At 34.5% G+C, this 21,269-nt stretch overlaps 1 protein-coding gene across 1 annotated transcript in view; it reads right to left on the bottom strand.

Annotated features, from left to right (window-relative positions):
- Positions 1-21,269, bottom strand: part of TTC29 (tetratricopeptide repeat domain 29) — a gene marked incomplete at both ends in the record, with an annotated part of 109,981 nt that overhangs the window by 63,544 nt on the left and 25,168 nt on the right. The window contains one exon of the mRNA XM_082759540.1: positions 17,198-17,383. Within this exon, the coding sequence (XP_082615666.1) occupies positions 17,198-17,383 (186 nt within the window). The remainder of the gene's footprint in view (positions 1-17,197; positions 17,384-21,269) is intronic.

Here is a 21,269-nt window from a genome sequence, read left to right as displayed (position 1 = left end):
GTTTTTTTTTTCTTATACATAAGGAAACAAGGTTAGAGGAAAACTAGTAGAAAGCAGGTAAGCTAAGACCATTAGCATACAAAACACATTCCGGACAAAGTACCTTGTTTTACTAAGGATGTTCTATAGCAAGGGAGAATTGCAAAGGTAACCCTTCTTTCACCAGTTTTTGTGTGAGAGAGATGGAGGAGTTACATCCCGTGCATAATCAATATATCAATTATTATTTCTATTAAAAGCTGAAACAGGCAATTAACTAAGTTTGCTTAGATGTGCTTGCAGCTAACACCTCCTCTGAAACATGATCCATAAAAAATGGATACTGTTTTGTAGGCTTTTTACAGTGCTTGCATTCAAGTTACAAAAACAACTGGTAAAGAATTGAGAACCAAGGATGGAAGAAGGATCCTGTTTTCTATTTGTACGAAAGGAAGGGAGAGAAGTTCAGAGAACGGCCTGCTTTAAGCACTGTAAGGCAAAACAAGGCTAATCCCCCAGGCCTCCAGCCAACCCAACAGTACTCAAGAGCGAAGTGCCAGCTGCGAGGGAGGACATCCTACAGCCAGCCGTACTCGGTTCTGCCACAGCAGAGGACATGTTTTGAAGAGAAGGCCCAAGATATTGGAAAAAGTCTTACTGCCACAGTAGGTACAAGACCCCGTAAACTGACAGGAAAACATGTAGATATTTTTTCCAAAATATCACATACTTGACACAACACCAAACAAACAGAAATGCAAAGTGAGATTATCATGACCAAACCCAGTTTAGTTTAAGGATTGAGCGCTGGTAGATGGAACAGGAAATGGAGGTGCAGATGTGCTAAACCCAGATCACTTTCCATTCTAAAGAGACTTCCAAATTTTATTTGGGTTTCTGCCTACCCAGATAACTTCTTAGGGCAAGTCCAACTCAGAAATCAACAGAATTGCAGTTATCCAAGTTGCTAAACATAGATCTTAGATACTAATTGAAGAAACTGGTATTGGCTTTCTAACAAAGAATGGAAAGGTAAGTTCAACAGGTTGATCTAGCATTCTATCCACTTGGATACTCACAAGAATAGTGTCCTCCTTGGAATTCTCCCCAAAGTCTACAAACCAACGAACTGTGTCTTCCAAAGGATATAGCCATGCATTTATGTGCTCTAGTTTTACTACACCTGTAAAGGATTCTCTAGAATAAAAGAGTTTAATTCATGTATAACTCAAAAACTTCTAGTAAGAATGGGAAACAGTAAACAAATGAATGGTATCACCTGGACACATAATTTGAAACTGAACAGAGTATCTGAGTTTGTCCTAAGACACTTAAATATAATCTTTTAGATGGACATTCATGTTAACTACATGTGCATCCCTCAGAACTATTGTTGAGATTGTCAGGACGATCAGACATGGTAATTCCTATCCATGCTCCCTCACTTGCAACATCCCCTTGAGAAAGTTTGTCAGTTTGGAAATTGAGCTCATATATTCCATGTACCCCATAGTTCTTAAGAGCTTGCCTAACCATAAGAGCTTTGAGCTGGCATCCTTTTTGCCAGATCTCAATGAAAACTCTTTAGAGGACAGTCCATATACATCAAGCTTCAAAACACAGAAGTGGTATATTCTTTTTTTGTAGCACTCAAATGGAACTAAATTAAAATACTTCATTAACTACCCATAAAGACTGTGATGTAAAAACCAATGCATTTACATCACAAAAATGCCAAAAAGATGATGAAAAGAAAAAAAAAAAAAAGCCAATTTTAAAAATATTTGCTAAAACAAGGGAGGGATGGAATTCCTGACCTGAAAGCCCTTATACAGATAGAAATTTGCTGACTGAAGACTCTTTCAAGAAATACTAGCAATTTTACTAGCAATTTGCAACCTGCAGACCTCTCAAATTTGTGGAGGGTAAAACATTTTAGATATCGAAATTCATTTCTCCATCAAAATCACCTGAAATCCCTTTTTCTCATTGGCAAATGACATACCATACTATTTACTTAATCAATAATATTTATGTGAACCTCAAATGCTTGTGGAAAGATAATGTCTTCAGGGGGATGGCAGGTTTATTTACTCTGATGAGTTCGTTCAGTTGGAATTGCTCTGGCCAGCACATTCTGATTTTTAAACTCTTAACTATTGTAACTGTTAGGAACAGGCAGAGGTGGATGCTTACTAAACATTTTGAAAAGCATTTCTGAGAATAAGAAAAAATAATCTGAGCAGTGACAACATAGAGTTTTAAATGACTTTTGTTGTCAATTAAAAAAAAAGCATAAAGAAAAATTACAAGAAAAAAAATGAGTAGGAAAATAATTTGAAATAGGTTGTAGAATTATATCCTTTATATCTGTAAGAATTCAAAGAGAACATCCAAAATTGCTTCTAGGAAATCCATATTTGAAAATTCTACTTGCAAAATTTGACAGAAAGGAGTATAACTATTTTCAGTTAACAAAATTAACAGCAATTACATATTTATTCTTCCCACTGCCACACAGAAATTAGCTCAGTGCATACTAAATGGAAGAGGTATCAAAGATTCTCAAGATCCAGCTTTATAAAAGCAATCATAAAGCAGAAATGAAACTCCTACAACATATACACTATCACTAGTAAAGTGTTATAGTTCAATGGAACTCAGGGCATAACAAAAGAAAGCCTATCTGAAATAGTTTAATCACATATGGGAGGTAAACACTGTCATAATGTAATTTTGGGAGTAAAGAATCAATTTTAAACAATTATATCAAAATGATATAATTGACAAAGACATGACTCAGCCAGTAATGTATCAAATTTTGGCAATGATGCTCATCTTCACAGCAACTATGTATGTATGAACAAAGATTTGTGCTACGGCTTTCATTGAACTTCATTGCTTATAAGTCAAAAAATAGATTTATTCATTCAAACAAAAGAACTCAATGTAATTTCATAAATACTGAAGAGAAACATTTTCATATTATCTGAAACTTCTTTTATAATTCCTCTTCCAAAAAACCTACTCCAAAGTATACATTTGTTATATCAAAATAGATATTTTCAGGAAATTTCAACCAAAATGGTGACTTCTATTTTGCCTTTTTTTTTGAGTAGAAAGATTGACTAGATATTAACACAAATGGGTTTAAATGTGAAGCTGCCATAAAAGCAGGCACATAAATGTAATTCTCCCAGCCGCTATTTTGATGCACATTTTTGATTCCATGAATATTTTATGAAATGGCCCAAACTAAAGCCATATAACATTCCTGCATTACTGATGCTTGCGCCCGTAAGCTACAAACATTAGAGGCATGATTGAGTGCATTAAAATGAACTCATTCAGCAGTGCATTGATTACTTGAAGGAGGGAAGAAAAAAAAAAAAAGAGTTACTCCCACTTAAGAAAACAGCACACAAACCTGAAGTTTTCAGTACAGAAATTAAAGATAGCAGATTTGAACAATACGGTATTGAATAAATAAATTCAGTGCAAAACTGTCTAGAGTTCTTTATACACAATTCTGACATTAATTAGGTGAGATGTTAATTAGGTCCACAGATCGCTTCCAGTAGTGCACAGGTAATTTAAAATGTCACAATCTGCAAAATGCAGTGACCGACCTGTTCTAGCTCCATGCCTCAGCAGTACTGAGAGCACCTAATGATTTCCTTTTCTACCAGCTTGTACATTTACCAACGAAAATAATGCCACATAAACAATTGCATAAAAAAGTGACAGATCTGTTAGGTACATTTCTTCAGCAGCACTGGTATTTGCAGAAAGCACATTTAATTCTAAATTGTAAACATTTGTTGAGGACTTTAGAAAACATTCCATTTCAGCTTAAAACAACAACCAAAAGAAACAATAAAGCTTTACATATATATTGCAGCATATTTTAGTCTAGAAGTAGGATATCTTTTGTAATCATTTCTTTCAACCATACCATGTGGACATAAAATCTGCTTGAAGCAACAGATAATGGTAGGAAAAAAAAAAAAAAAAAAAAAGGAAAAAAATGTTATTACCATTTAAGAAGATATAGGTTTGCATTTCATTTTAACTGCTTGAACTATTTGTATTATTTTTATTTCTGACTTTCAGTTATGACAACTATGCTAGCACTATTCAGGCTGAAATTGTTAAAAATCTTGCAGTTTCCAATGTGAGCCACTATCTACAGAGTTTATAAGTCTTCAACACGCACTGGATGGTCAAACAAAAAACTCATAATAACCAGAAAAGCAAGTTCTCATTCAGTAAGTAGCTGAACCACCCTGGACTCCTGAGGTCAAGTTAACTGTACGGAAGTCACTGGAACTGATCTTAGATGCAAACCCCAAGTTTATGTAGCAATCTGCAACAGCAAGACAAAATTATGAAAAAGATTTAGGATAAAACTTTTCCCTTCCATAGTCCTGCACTGTCAAGATAAACAGTTATTGTCATCTACTATACAGGAGTTGACAACATTGTTTAGAAAGATGCCACAGAGATTTTTAGCAAAATGACATAGGCAGTTAATAAGAACACTGTAACGAACATGCTTGTTCATCATAGCATATCCTGACCAATTTCCCACTTTGACAACACACCAGTAGCATAACTCTACTTATATAGAGTATAATATACTCCCCAGAGTATATATAAGAGGCTCTAGGTCAACTGAAAGCTTGCCAGAGCATTAGAAATCTTGAAGCTCGAAAGGAAGGAGATAGGAGGAAAGCTGAGCACCACACAGCCTGGGATATGGCATTCGTGTACTGAGACTGCAATGCAAGAAGATGGTAATTTATGCTCACTTGCCTGGGCCAAGAACTGCCGGGCTAATCCTTGGTATTGCAAAGTAAAAATAAATAAATAAAAATATTATATATATATATATATATATATATATATATATAATTTCTGTTGACACTAGTTAAGCAACTATCTGTTGTCCAAAAGGAAAAATAAAATCACAGGAATCCAGTGAGAGCTAGATCACTATGTACAGTGATACTGTATGTATCACTCTAATAGGTCCATGTCCTTCTTATTCTGGTGGTCCCAAAGCTAAACACCTTACTCCAGGTGGGATCTTACAAGAGCAGATAGAGACAATCCCTTATTGTACTGTATTACAGCATATCATCAATGTAAGATATTAAAAATGCTTTAAAAAGATGTTGTTTAAAGATTTTTTTTAAGGGACATCTCATAAACATGCCACCACTTCTGGTGCCTGCTTGCCTGTCTGTTCCTAATCCCTTCCCCTGGTTCTGCTACAAAGACTGCAGACAAGGAAGGGATTCCCACGTGCTGAAACGACAGCTGCTTTGGGGATAGTTTTCTGTGGACCAGCAAGAGGAAAAACTGGATTAACAGAAGAGCACATTAACAGATGAAGAACTGCTGTGAAAAAACTTATTCTTAAAAGAAAGCATGGCAAGTACAGGAGGAACAGGCACTGGTGCAGAGGAGCCCAGAACAAATATCCTTCTCTTGCCTTTTTCCAGCTACTACACCGAATTAGAGAATTTTGTACCCTCAACATTCTTGGTTAGCTCCAGGCCTTCTTAAATTGCCTCTGGCTCTACATAAACCTTTCTAATATTCTCACTAGGAGACATACTGCTACTTCTCAAGACCTATTGCCACAACTCACAGTAAGCCTACAAAAAAAATCTGGTGTCATTACATGATTTCTCCTGAAAATGTATGTGCACACAGCTTGCATGTACTTCACAGAGTGGGACAAAACTGACAACATACGGACACACATGAAAGATGATAATAAATCAAAGAGTGATTTTACACTAAATGTAACTCTTAAACCATTCCAGAAGTTAGAAACACATCTATAAATACTTGCTTACTATCCGAACCACATTATTTTACTGATTTTCCCCTTTGCTTTAGACTTACTTAGCTTACTTAGGAAAGAATAATGCTTTGGGGATTTTCACAGAAGTTTAGGTCTGCGATGAAATCTAGCATCTCTGAAGACTTTGCAACACTAATTGTATGTACTGTTCCAAGACCAGTGCCCAAACACAGGGGAAAAAAAGAAGAAAAAAAGAGAACAGGTCATATATGAGAATTCTACTAACTCTTCTGTTACACATTCATGTTCAAAGGAACCAACATTGCAAATTTTGTTATACAATTAAAATTCCTTTAACTTTTTAGGTTAACATATTCTATGAAAGCAGCATTTGTCAAATGTCTTCTTCTGACTTGTTTGATTGTACATAAATACTATTTGATATAAATCAACTGTAATCTAGAGGAGAACTTTGCAGACACAGTGCTGAACAGCAGCTGAATACAGAATCACACAGAATCACAGAATCACAGAATTTCTAGGTTGGAAGAGACCTCAAGATCATCGAGTCCAACCTCTGACCTAACGCTAGCAGTCCCCACTAAACCATATCCCTAAGCTCTACATCTAAACGTCTTTTGAAGACTTCCAGGGACAGTGTACCCCTTTTAAGAGAATTTTTGCTTCCTGGTAACATTCAAGACTTCGTTTTCATACTTGCAAAGCATCAACAGAGTGCTTCCTACCTACAGAGGCTATACAAAATGCAAAATAAATTCAGAAAGCTCACAGTTTAGGGCTACAGCCTCTGATTATGAGCAGGCCTGCATTCAGTGAGATGTTTGAACTTCATGTTTCACGAATATTTCAGTGTTCATATGCAGGTACCAAACGCAGAGAGAGAGGTGAAAATGCAATGATGAACAGTGAAATATGACAAGTTTTGTGGTTTTATTTTTTTCTTCTTTTTTTTTTTTCTTTTTCTTTTTTTTTTTTTTTTTTTAAAGTTGATATAACCAAATGAAAACAAGTTATATCATTATTTATATATCCAAAAAGGATATATGATCATTATCTTTTAAATACAGAAGGTGGCACTGAAGCAGATTAGTTTCATTTGAAATTGCATTTTTGCTAACTCACATCAAATGCTTAGCTCAGTTTAAATAATTTTTTTAGTGATTAGATTTTATTCAGATTCTACCCCTACTCCACTTACTTTCCACAACATCAAGTTATAAACTTAATATCAGATGCAATGCTCCTGCACCAGAGCTGTTGTGTAGATAATCTACTTCAAAAGGATGCTTGGAGCACCAAGGTTGGACTAATGACCTCCTGAGGTCCCTTTCCACTTGATTTATATGATTCTCTGAAGAGTAAGATATATTTTTATTAATAGTTCTGTAATGTTTGTTTTACATATGAATTCTACACATTACTGATAATGGCTGTGGAAATGCAGTCCCATTGACAATAGCTTTACTCCAATCAGTTCTCAGTTCCACAGAGAAGGCACCTCTGGAAATAGCATCTGCTCTATCAATTACTAAAAGGAAACACTCCTTCAGGAAAGTTTATCTAATGTGATGACAACTGCAGATTCAGCCGCAGTATTCCAAGACCTTGCAAAGCTTTGAAGAAAAAAAAAGTAAAAAAAAAAAAGTGAGTGGGCAGCTTTGAATGAAGCTTCATCTCAGAACTACTCATTAAGCAGTAAATAATTAAAATACCTGGAAAAGACAGGTAAAATACAAGCAGAAATGTCAGTAATAGACATGAAAGAGAAGAATTAAAAAAGCAAAGAAATAATTCATTTGAAGTTTTAATAAAGTTTCATTTGCAGTCTTGTTTAAAGATATATCAGACTTTAGGGATGTAACCTAATTACATTTTTATCCTAAGTTCTATTCAAAGACCTTGGACTTTGAATCTTTAACACAGATCAAACATAGTATAATTTACTCATGGCTACCAATACTTTAAAAAGATCTCTTCATTAGATGCCATAGTCTTATGAACACGCACATAAAGCAAACAGGACAACATTTGATACAACAAACTTTAATAAAGGACACAAATCTTATTGATATGTATATATAAACAATTAATGAGTGCTACACATTATATTCAAGCGCACATAAAATGTTTTTTCTAAAATATTTCTGATAGAATAGCTTTCAATTTTCAATGTAATCAACAGTAATATTTTCTTCAGTAATGTTAGGAACTATTTGAATTGAACTTTACAATCACCAAATACCTAAGAATACTTTTTTTTTTTTTTGGCATATGTGATAGAATTTATATGGAAAACACAAATTACACAGGTTAGAATTAGCACTATTGCGGTGCTATGAATATTTTGAAAAGCTTTTCATTACAAAGAATACAGACTTGTCCCTAGGTGTTATATTAAAACAGAAAGATTCTCCATTTGAAGAATGAGCATAGGAACATGGTAGTGTTGGTGAAAGGATTTAGCAAACCTGATTTGCTTTTCCTAATGCAAAGAATATTATTACGCACAAGGAAGTGGTAATAAACATTGCTTTAAATCAACTGATGGAGAAGCGTGAAGACATTTTCATGGTATTAATTTTCAGAAGTGAAAAAAAAGAACCCTGCAGAAGTCTTGCTGAGTTTTGTTACTCAAAACATCTTCATTGCCTACCAACACTTCTTAAAAAATAAAAATTATTTGAAGAATATTTTTTGATCAATTCAACAGGCCCTTTTGGTTTTCACATTGTGTTTTCATAAGCTTTTTTCAGACTTTCTTTAGAGTATACTAATTTGAACTGAAAACACACAATTTCTGTAGCTTCAATTTAAAACAGTACCTGCCAATTCAATACTAGTAACAACTGTGTAATAATAAAATGTCATTTATCTGGGAACTATATTCTGTACTTGCACGAGGATGAGCTCAATTATTTAATAAGCCTTTTAAATCTGTCCTTCCCAAGAATCTATCTGGATTTATGGCTGCTTCTGTCAGCCACTGACTGACAGAGAAAAGCATTGTATCTGAAGTCTTGATCTCCTAGTAATTTTCTACTTAAAGCTTTTAAATTATTTACTTATATTTATTTATACATTTATTTTTATTTTTTTTCCTAGCTAACTCATGCATTCAATTCTTAAGCAATCAGAAGAAAATATAACTGCTTTATGAAATAGTGCAAATGCAGAATAACAGAAGTTACAGTCAGTTTATATGATGAAAAGTAAATGTTAAAAGTGTTTAAAAAGGTCAAAATGGACATGCAGAACTCTATTTCCATTAAGGAAACACTTCTTTCTGAAGTTCCCTAATGCAGAGACTCTTTTTAAGTGTATGTTTCTACATAAGCTCAAAGATAAAATTTAGCAATGGGTATATGCAGCCAAAGGTACAGGATTTGGAAACCTGTGAATAAGTTCTCAAATCTGAGCTATTTGTAAAGTCCTTTTTCTGAAAAAGTTGGTTGGGATCAATCTTAGAAATTAGCAATCTGGGATACGCAACTGGAGTGGGGGATATCATGTCAGATCAATGGTATTTGGTTACTTCTGGATGTGTTTTGTTATATAAAGAAGAACTAAAAGTACAGATAATCATGCTATGCAACTTCTACAGAACAATCACTACAAAAAGACATTTTTACTTAGTCTACAAAGGAAAAAAATCTATGTGATAATGCTGTCCCCCAAGTGGATTAGGAGTGAACTTCACCTTCATTTGTTAAGAATTGGTAAGAAGTCCACAGCAGTCAACAGCACATCCACATAAATCTTTCAGTTTATCACAGCACACACTGAATCCGACCAAGTGCAGGTATTACAGAAGCAAAAAGGAAGCGGTATTGTATAAACACAGAACAAGAAGTTGGTTCCAGCCTCAAAGGATATACAGTCTAAATCAGTAGACCTAACATTCACCTTATTTAGACCACTGGCATGTTTTGACCAGCACTCAGGCTTCCTATAATACTAATTTAAAGAAGTACATTGACATTTGTATATTTAAATCCCTTTACTCTTTTTGGTCAAAACCATGAGACTCCCCAATATAAAGACAAAGAAAGAAGAAAGGAAATAATGAGACTAATCTCTTCTCAAAAATCACAAATTTATCTGGCCTTCCTTACCAAGAAGAATCTCACAGATGCAAGGATAGGTTAAACCAAGAAGGCCTTTATTAGCTGAGCTGCTGCTTTGACTTTTGATTCTGAAAAAGAAACATGATCCATTTTAGGTTTCCCTCCTCCACTGGCAGACCTGCACTTGTGAATACAACAGTATGGACCTCTAGATACCAGCTATACACCCTACAGTGGAAACATAGCATTAAAAATGCAGGTTGGCTAGTTTATCAAATGCAGCAATATTGTTTGTTATCAGTAACACTTCTGCACCCTGTGTAGTGAAGAAATTTATCACTTCATAAATGTTGTCCCACTGGTTTATTTTATTTACCAGCCATTTCTAATTTTGCAATCGGACGGTAAAGGTGCACTTTTCATTTCTACATTATACAGCACAATGAGGATTTGCTGTTTAAACAGACTCGGCAGACCTGCAATACAGACAATGGTATATAGTTATCTTAATGTAGAAGGTTCATGTGGGCCATCCATCCCCCAGGTTAATTTTATTCTGGATATCCTTAGGAATCTCCTAGCAAAAGACACTACATGATAATATAATTAAAACAAATTCACAAAAATTACTCAAAAAAGCCTGAGAATTTTCAGAAGCAACTTTAGGTTTTGCCTTTATACATTTTTTTTTTTTTTTAGTACTTCACTTAGCAACATTAGCATTTTTATTTTTTATTTTTTAAATCTAAATATAAATTATTTCTGCCTGAAGGCAAACCAGTTGGGGAAATTTGCTTAAATGGGCATATTTCCTCTGCATAGATACTCATGAACATATGCTGAGTTTCCCTCAATTATTTATACATTACATTTTTTAATTGAAAAGCACTTGCCATAAACAATTAAAAACACAAAATCAACAATTACTTAGCGATGGATTAAATAGGGCCTGCTAAGAACAAGAAACAGTCAGTTTAGTTATTTTATGTTCCAAAGCAAAAATATGCCAGGAACTAACTTCAATTTGTTGTTTACCAAATAAACTCAGTAATTAATAGTTAAACTTCAAAAGCTTGAATCAAATGTCCATTAAACTCAAAAGGAATCTTTCCACCAACTTTTGCAATGCCCTGATTAAAACCTTTAGTTTCAACAGTATGGTAAAATGACAGGTAGAATCCTAATCCTTGATCTTAATCCAGATCTCGAAAGTCTATAAGAACCCTGCTTTTGTACATAACAAATTCATTATTTTATCAATTCCCTTGTGTTCAGTAGGCCTTTCCACCAGAAAAGTCTCTAACAAATCCTAATATATAAAATAGGCTGTATTTATTAGATGCAATTTTTTTTTTTTTTTTTTGGTGGTGGAGAAATGCTCGGCTCTAGCATAGCATTGCCCTGACTGAAAACCAACAGGAGCTTAACATTGCTTACATTTAAGGCAGAAATGGATCAAGACTGAACACTTAAAAAAAAAACTCTATTAATTTGCAGAACATGACAGGTTTTTTTTTAAATGTCTAAATATATTTCAGAAAGGACTAAGGAGACCCTGATCAGGAATTCTTTAAGATTTGGAATCTAAGAGCATATAAAGAAAGATGAAATAGGGTTTATGGATTAGCTGAATGCCATAGCTAACAGTTTTGCGTGCTGTACCTTTCTCTTACTTGTTCTGCCTGCCTTTAGTGCTTCTGGTCTGTAAGCATTTCAGAAAAAGTATTACCTACACTTTTGTTGATCCTTACGTGCTAGCAGAAAACAAATCTGATGACTAAGCCACCACTGCATTGAGATTAATGGCATAATTTTCACATATCTCGCAGTTCTCGTACCAGGGGATATGCAGTTTCTGGCATGGCACTGATTTACACTTGGAATTTGTTGGGGGAAGTTTTATTCATTAGACTCTACTGTGAAACTTACATGATTTTCCAAAACTAGTTACTTAAATGTACCCAGAAACATCTCCAAGCACGGCAGCCAACAGGTATGGAAAAGTGCAGCTGTTCCAGTAAACTCCTCGAAAACAGTGTGGATGCATGAAAACTGCCTATTAGGAAGTACTTGCAAAGCTCCTAACTGCCAAACTCTATGCCCATAAATAATTGCAAGGGAGGGAACTGCAAATTAGCAGAAACTAACAGCAAGTGTGGGACTACTAGCATCACTTTAGCACTATCCTGCACTCCTGTGTCCACCGACATCCCTGGATGCTCTTTGGTTTATTAATACAGGAACCAAACCATGGCCTGTGAATATCTACCTTTATTGCTAATGCCTGAAAGGTAACTGTTGAGATCCTTGCATCATTTGAGGTTGGGAGGATAGATACTCATAATAAGATCATAGCGATGATGTTTTCTTTGCTTCCTCCAGAGTTCTTGATGTCACTCTACCTGCTCCACTTTTTTTTACTCCCCTACTTTTTGTAGGGGTTTGCCTTAAAGGAAGAGTGCTCATGCATCTGTACTAGAAGAACACCATCAGATATGTTCATTAGTTACCTTTAAGCTTGTCTCACAAAGGAGAATTGCTTGACATTAAGGCTGAAATTTTGGTATCTGGACTACTGGCTTTAAAGCACTGGCTATATAGATATACATATGTACATACCTATACACCTATATACAAACACTTTCAATGGCCATGATGGTTGCTTTCAGAACAAGCACACCCTCAGATGTCTGTTTTTATTACATTTTTTGAACATATGGACACATTCCATCTGATCCTGTTACAACCTATTTGAAGTAAATAGCTCCTATAAGTACAAATTCTTTGTTTCCCTTTGGCTTCTGATTTTACTCATATAAGTTATCTGAAATTTTCAAATGCATATATTTAAATTCTACATCATTTCTTGCATGATAGATGTCAACTATTTAATACAAAACAGAAAGCCCTCAAATATTGTAATGATGAGCACTGGTAATATAAGAACACATACAAGCCAGCACTGGCCATTATTTATCAATACACTCAGCCTTTATTTCTTCTGTAAGATACAACAGTGCAAACCTGAACTTTTTAATTAACTTTAGCAGAAATTACACTAATAAGTTAGAACTATCATAGTCTGTCCTCAGACTATAATAATCTTATTCTGTGATATACAGAAGAAATACATGCATTTATAATGAGGATTCTGATTATTTCCAAAAAGACATCCAAAACACAAGAATAAAAATATTTTTTGAAATTCCTTTTCTTTCTTTCTTTTTTTTTTTTTTTTCTTTTTTAAACTGAGATTCTGCCATGAAGCCAATACCTACTTGAATGACAAATAGTGCTGGATTTAATAAAACAAAATACAAGAATATGAATTGCCTTTTCAACGTGCGCGCAAAAAAAAAGTGACATCATGACATTTAATTACTCTATAAGAAAATGACTAGTAACCAAACTAATAGTACTATATAATACCAGCTCCCTGAGGAAATACAAACTATGGGGTAAGTACAGCTAATTGAATGGTATCATAACCTGAACACTTCTGCAATAATCCCTGAGTAGCTTCTCATCTGGGTAACTCAGAGACCTAATTTTACAAATGCATTTTTTTAAAAGAGATAAGAAAACTCATTCTGCAAAGAACCACCACTGAAATCATGTCAGCTCCAAGCAGAATATTCTATTCTCATCTGTAGCAGGCTACTCAGTTATTACTGTTTTCTTTCCCTTATGTACTCACAGCTACTAATCATCTGCATCCAAATACAATGGCTGTAGTCTATACAACTGACACTTCAAATATTTAGCTTTGAAGATTAATGAACATTAGATTATATCCAACCTCTAGGACAGGGACCAGGCTGAAAGTCAAAGAACTTCAGATTTGATTACACAATAAGTACTCACATTTATTGATTCTCTTCTAAGGCAAACAACAATTTTTACAACAAGCACCTATTTAACTTCATACTCCCAAGCATATACAGATGACTTCCATTCGCAAATAAAATACTCACATTCATGTATGCGTACTATTAGATGTTAATATCTTGTACCAGTTCTTTTCAGTTCCCTCACTCAATAGAGTAAGACTAACATCTCATTCTTTTAAAATTTTCCTCTATTCCTGGCTGCATCATTAATCAATGGAATTAATAAGGATATGATGATTTAAATCAGTTGAAAATATAATGTAAATGTTAGACATCATTCACGTACATATAAATACTGGAATATGTGTTTGTATGTATGTACACATACACATTCCCATATATGCATATTCGTGTACACATACACCCCTATACATATATATCTATTCCTGTATATATGTATATATCCCAAGAGGAAGAAGGCATCTGACTCCTTCAGTTCACTATCAAATTAGACTACACCATTATAAATAAGTGAAGAAAAAATATTATCATACAATTTACAAGCTGTGCCTATTTGTTCTAAAATCAAAAATAGTGTGTTCAGAATTTAACACATGACACCATTAATACTTATGTAATTTTATACAATGCCAACTCAACATCTGCTCTTACAATTTTTCTGCACTCAAAACTTGCAATTTAATATTTCACCCTCTGAAAATACAAAGTGCAAGGAATACATCTGTCTTTTTCTCAGTGGTCCCTCAAAACAAATCCTATGCTTTCTCTCAGTTCCTTGATTTTTTCCACCTCTCCCTATGGAAATAAAATATTTGCAAAAGACAGATGCTAAGGATTTAGTGGAACTTTACCCTGGACAGTGAGAAATGCACCTTGTTTTCTCTCTCCTTACCAATGTTACTACAAAGCTTTTCTTCTGGAAGTTTCTAATATTTAACACCAGGAAAATCAAATTCTCCCCCCTCCTCTAAACATTTCTAAGTGTATTTAATAACTTCACTTATATACTTTTCAATAGGATTGAATGCTTAAAGATATGTAAGTATTCAACAGTTTTTGCTTAACACATCTTAAAGGTAGGTAATGTTAAAAAAAAAAAAAAAAAAAAAAGAAGTTTGGCAGTGGCATGGCAAACAGTTGTGAGTCACACTCTGTATGAGTCCTTAAAGATATATAGGAATGTTTGCTTTTATTTGCCATTTTATAATTTTATGTTACAGTAACTGAAGAACCACGTGAAAAGGTTGCAAAAAAAAAAAAATCCAGCAACTTTAATAATTTTATTCTACTGAGGATCAGATAACCTAATTAAGCATATTTCACTCAAAATGAAAATGGCTTGGTTATGACTGGCTGGGCTTTAAGCAAGTGTTATCTTATCTACTGGGAAACTGAATCTAGCTTAGCTTCAATTCCTGTAATAAAACTGGAATAAATAATCAAACAGATTATTCCCAAGCATGTAGATAAAACATGAAAATGTATGACAACCAATGCCAATACATCAAGAGTGAATGTCATCAGACCAAACTTCTTTTTAAGTTAGTAAAGTTTTTCTCACTGTCATAACTTCCTCGTAAAGCATTAGGGAAGCATAGTTCACCTGTAAGTACTGTTAGGTGAGTGCAAATGGGTTGGGAAATCCTATAGATACACACTGGTTATCAGTAATTCACTGTCAGAACAGAAAAAGGCACTCAGTAAGTTGCCACCGGTCCCTGTCCTAGGTACAGTATAATACTTAGCATTTTTTATTAAGGATCTCTATTGCAGAATCAAAAGATTATTACATGTTCAAATGATATCAAACTGGGAAGAAAACAAAGCATGTTGAAAGACAACATCAGAAGTCAAAAACAATCTTGACAATTTCTAGTAACTATCTACAAAATGCTCAGTGCAAAAATTAACAAACAAAACATATTTTTAACAGGCAGGAATAACTGGTGATCCCAGAATGGCAAACAGAATAGCTAATTAACAGTTCTTCAGAAAAGAATTTAGAAATTACTGAAGTTCATGAACTTCAGTAGAGAATGCAACTTATGCTAAAATGAACAATGTGGATGTTATACATGAAAATACAAATAACCGCGCAACTTGGAAGAAAAGTAGTTCACTCCATTTTATCTATCACTGGGGTATGAACTCCAATTTTAAAACTGAATCCAGTTCTGGGTGTTGCAGGCAAGATATGACAGATACAACTCCAGTTCAGAGGAAACAGCATGAATGACTACCAGTCTAGAAGACATGAGGAAATATTACGTTGGGATTTTTCAGCTGTAAGAGAACATGGGAGGAAACAAATAAATAAATAAAGTCACAACAAAAGCTTATGGATTTTATATGTTTCATGTCCAAGTCTTTCCTGGGGAAAGGGGAAGCTAGGCCATTATTCAAAACATACCCATTCTGTCAGCCATTTACTAGAATTGCATTATTTACACAAAATATTTCAGTTTCTGTGGATTTTTTTTCCCTGAGAAAAGCCATTCTAGGTGAGAAATTGAGCATAAGCTGTGCTCAGGGTTGGGAACATTTTCAACCCATGAAGTAACACCTCTAAACAAAAAAATAATGACCGTGTAAATCACATTTGAATAAATGGTTAGGAGAAAAAGTGTATTCAGTAATTAACACTGGAAGATAGGTTTTATTCAGTTGCTTGAGTCTCTTGATATAATACAAAGATAGGAAGATCTTTTTCATACACATCTTGTTATACACAACACAACCCCTCCACCATTAAAGGTAATGTATTATTTTTAAAATATGGAAAGAAAGGTAACAGTTACCTTAATTAATACCTTATATCACTTTCAGAGATTCACAGTCTGAAGATACAGACACACAAATGGAGAAATGGAGCTTAAGGTAAGGTATAAAGCTGAAGCAAACATCACTGTGGCAGTCATATACAAATATCATGTGATCCTCAGGTAAGAGAAACAGAAGATTTTTAAAAGAGTACAAAAAAATGTGGTCTGTTTTATCCAAGTGTAAGTTTTCCATCATTGAGGCAGGATTAAACTAAATTATATGTTCATACCTCTTTTAAGTCAAACTAGTTTGTATAAAAACAGATGCCACTCTACTTAACTACCTGTGGCCTGAAGCAGCATTACCAGTCCTTGTCAAAAATACACAAAAGGAAATACATTTAACACAGAGGACCTCTGTGCTAAATGGATGTTCCCTTTAAACTTAGGCTTTGGTTTTCATCTGACTGAATACTTCCAAATGTTCATGGAAAGTAAACAGGGAAAATTGGTCTATGAATAATTACAGACTTTGTCTACTTGCTACTCCAAAAATAAGAATTGAAATAGCTTTTAAACTTCTTTTAAATTATGGCTGCAAACCAATTTTACACAGAAATACAGTGCCCTTTAACAAAACACAAATTACCAAATAAGACCATCTTAATGCTGACACAACGTAGCGTTATGAGCTCAGTGACTTACCTTGTTCCTCACTGATGAGACCCGCGTGTGCGTGTGCTTGTGCTTGTCTTTTCCCGCCATCAGTTTTTATTAGTTGAGCAGTGTTAAAGCATCGTTCATGAAAGTAATTCCTTAACCATTCGTCCTCAGGGTCATTGAAACAGTAGGCCAAGTTAAGCTGGTTATCATACACCTCCCCATAGTGCCCTTTAAAAACAAAAAATAGTCAAAATGCTAGTTTTCATCAGCTTTCACAAAGCTTACACATTACGGCAATCACGAGATAATGAAAATGAAGGAGTATTTATATATCCAGCACACAAATACTACCAAGTTCTCCTACATAAAAAGGAAATATGATAAAGGGAAAATGACAACTTTCCAAATTAGGCATAAATGAAAAGTTAGTCCAGCAAAACTGCAATGAATTGCTATCACGTGTTTACAAACACAAAACTTAGTTCAATAAAACACACAAAACCTCTATAAGACTCATTTAAAGACAGAAGCCACAGTGAGCAAAAAGACCCACACATACAGTTTCTACTGGAGAAGTGTTTGAAGCACTGAGACCTGAAAAGACACTGAATGCTTTCAAAACAGGTCTGAGGTAGCAACCATGATGATGTAGATAAAGAACCAAAGAGAGCACTCTGCAAGTGCCCCCCACTAATTTCATACCATTTAAAATATTTAAAATAAGACTAACAAGAAATGTTTTGAGTTTTCTATCTACTTTCCCGTTTTTATTACATTATCGCTCTCTCAAATTAAGGACCAACTGCAATTTTACATCTTGGCCTGAAAAAGACAGTCCACCAAGGTATTGCTCTCAGTAAACATGGAAAGCAGAGAAGATTTAGACTCTCAGCTCTCCTTTACAATCTGAAGAAAAAACACATTTAGTTCCCACTCTAGCAGCCAGTTAAATGAATACATACTATTCCTCATATTTATAAAAACAGTGCGAGTCCCACCTCTAAGTAGCATTACAAAATTATCAACAAATACATTATTTACAATTTAAAATTACAAAATGAGAGTGCCTATGTAATTTATTTCTCTCGCATATAAAACAAAACAAAAACAACCACAAAACCAAAACCACATGAGATTATTCAAAAGACCAATTAATTTTGATTAGAGAACTAAAACTTACCTGGTAACTCTTATAATAGTGCTACTCCCTACGGGTATTGAAGAATATGTTCCCTACGTGATGCTGAAGAATCTATGAGATAAGAGAGCATAGCACGTATCTACATGTATATGTTTCACTGTTAAACTTACTTGTGGTACACTAAATGATTTTTCTTTCCAAACTCTGCTTATGTTAGATGTGAATGTAATAATTCATTAAAATTCCATTGCAATTTTGGTTAGTTTCTTATTGTGTTTGTGGCTGTGAAGCACAGCCTGTTCTTAAAAACAATTCTCATGTAGTTGGGTAAAGAAGGAGTTAAGAACCACAAGTGCTGCTGCAGGTAAGAGAATGTTTGGATAAGCCAGATGTGTGAACAGAATGGCTTTGCTTTCGGGAGTTCTGCAATTTGTAAGCTTTGCTCAACAAAGAGAGAAAAGGGGAAAAAGAAAGAAGAAAAGCTTCTCTTACTCCTGATATGGAGCACCACACAGAAATAAACATGCACACAAAAATACATTAATACATTGATTTCAATGCAGACATGATCTCACTCAAAGTCCAGATCTTTTCAAAGCACTATCTATGACATTGTATCAAAAACATTTTTATCAGAGGATGCAGTTATTTTTTTATTTTTATTTTTTAATCTACAGGAAAAATTGGGGAAAATCCAATTTTCCAGAAGGACCAATTTTATGACTGTAAATTCTATCATCAATATGAATCCCCTGCATTGTTTAGAACACACAGTGGTAATTACTCAGAAAAGTGCTCTAAACCACACAGAGGAGTGCTTCCTCAGCCTCATCTGCAGTATGTTCTGTCTCAAAAACTTCAAGTTTCTATTCAAATATATGTAAGTAACATAAAACCCTCATTCATCCCTCATGACATCCCTCATGTCATTGTGACTAAGTTCTTTGACTTCAGAATGTCTTGAAAAAGCCCTTCATTGTGCTTTGTGATGCAGTAAAAACTTTATTTTTCTGAAGGAATTCCTTTACCACCAAATCACATTTGCAGTCTTCAACAGGTTTATCTAATATTTATTTCTTCTCCATTTTTATCTATTCTGCCCATTCTGGAGAACATCTACTTAATCTTCTGCATCTCTCTGAAATCAAGCTGAAATGGCTTTGCCTCCATTCTTGAGCACTCGCTTTTTTGTCTTCTGGTTTGTGAACTAATCCCTCTCCTTCAATGGTAAGCAATGGTTTGGACTTAATATACAAGGATAGCTGTGCGTGTGAGTGTGTATTGCTGTGCGTGTGCTCATATGCATGTATATAAAAACATAAATACATGTGTGTGCGTATAAGAGTTGAGATATATAATTGGGATACACCCAACATAACCACTTCAGACATAGCTATATGTTTCCTAGAGTCCCTTTCCAGTCGGTGAAGAAAAGCAGATACTGCCTGGCTCTGATTTTCATCCCAATTTAAATATCCATTGTGGCACAAGATCATCTCCAAAGTAGAAAGCAGAGGTTCCCATGATGATTACAAGCACACAAACATAACCACTTAAACACGAGAAATATAAAAGCTAATTATAATCACTAACTTAATCTAAGGTAATAATAATACACATCAGATATTGATTACAGCAGAGTGAAAATGAACTTAGAGGATATCAACAAATGCTTACGATAACACAGCAAAAGGAAAGAATTAGATTGTCATTGGGGAAGAACACTAGATACAAATTTGTTGCCTTTGAAATCTTTGCTATGATGTACCAAGGCACTAATGCTACATAAAATTATGCAAATAACTTCAGGTAGTGCCCTACAAATCTCAGGAGATGGAACTGACCTGAGGCGGACTATTGCTACTGCCACAGCTTTGATTGAATGAACTTTAATGTGACCCTCCGATGACTATCCTGCCGGTGAATAACAATGAGAAGTGCACAAAGACAACCATTTCTCTGTAATTGTCTTGGACAGTGGCTGACCAGATACACTGGTGTCACAAGAAAATAAACCCCAAAAGATAGATGTTTAAAAGCCGTATTGTCTTCTGGATTCAAAGTCTCTCTGATTTACAAATCAAGAAATTCACTGAGATTATTCTGACAGTGGCAAAGCCAGTATGTCAGACTTAGCGAAAGTGAACTTTTATCTCCCCAGGAGAACAAAAATATTAGAATAGGTAAATACTGTCTTCTACAGAATCTCCCATAGGTAACTCAGTCATTAAAGCTTTGACCCCTCTGATTTTGTACAGTAAGTTCTCTGCATCTGCTAATAGATTACACGTAGAGAAATTTTTTATGTATATATTGATGTAAAAAAAAAAATCTGCACCACTTATCAGAGAGATAACGACACCACTGGAATATGATACCAAATGAACAGAAAGAACTCTGAGTCACACAAGCAATTGTAAAACAGTTCCTGCAAGACAAACTGTTCTTAAATGAGTAAAAAATTAAGAATGCACACAAATAAAGGTTCAAATGGTGTTCTCATTAATCTTTTGAAAATTACATCTAGTCCATGGAAGGTGAATCCAGGTTTCCCAGAAGACACGGGATTGAGAGAATGCTGTAAAGAGCAGCAGAATGGCTGCCCAAAATGGCAGCTGAGCAGAACAAACCAAACTTGATGGAGCAGATGGTGAAGTCTGGTATTTTGTGGTTTTGGACATAACTTAAAATCCACTGAGAACACACCTTATAAGCAATTAGCCAGTGTAACATTTTTTCAATGCCAAATTACCAAATTTAAGGCAGTAATAATAATTCACAAAAATTGTGTTCAATTGTTTTTTAAAACAAAACGTCATCCCACGCTGCAATATTTATTTTGTACATTTTTGAACGTTTTCATCACAGAATTATAGAAAATTTACTTTCCACTTTGATTTGTACTTTTCAAAATATTTTATTTTCATTGTCCTTTGCAGTGGAAAACAAAACAAATCATGTTGAAAGTGGGTA

This window comes from Aythya marila (genome assembly GCF_965140915.1).
Source record: "Aythya marila genome assembly, chromosome: 4".
NCBI lineage: Eukaryota > Metazoa > Chordata > Aves > Anseriformes > Anatidae > Aythya > Aythya marila.
Note: the sequence above shows the minus strand (reverse complement) of the source record. Positions and strands in the feature narration are given on the sequence as shown.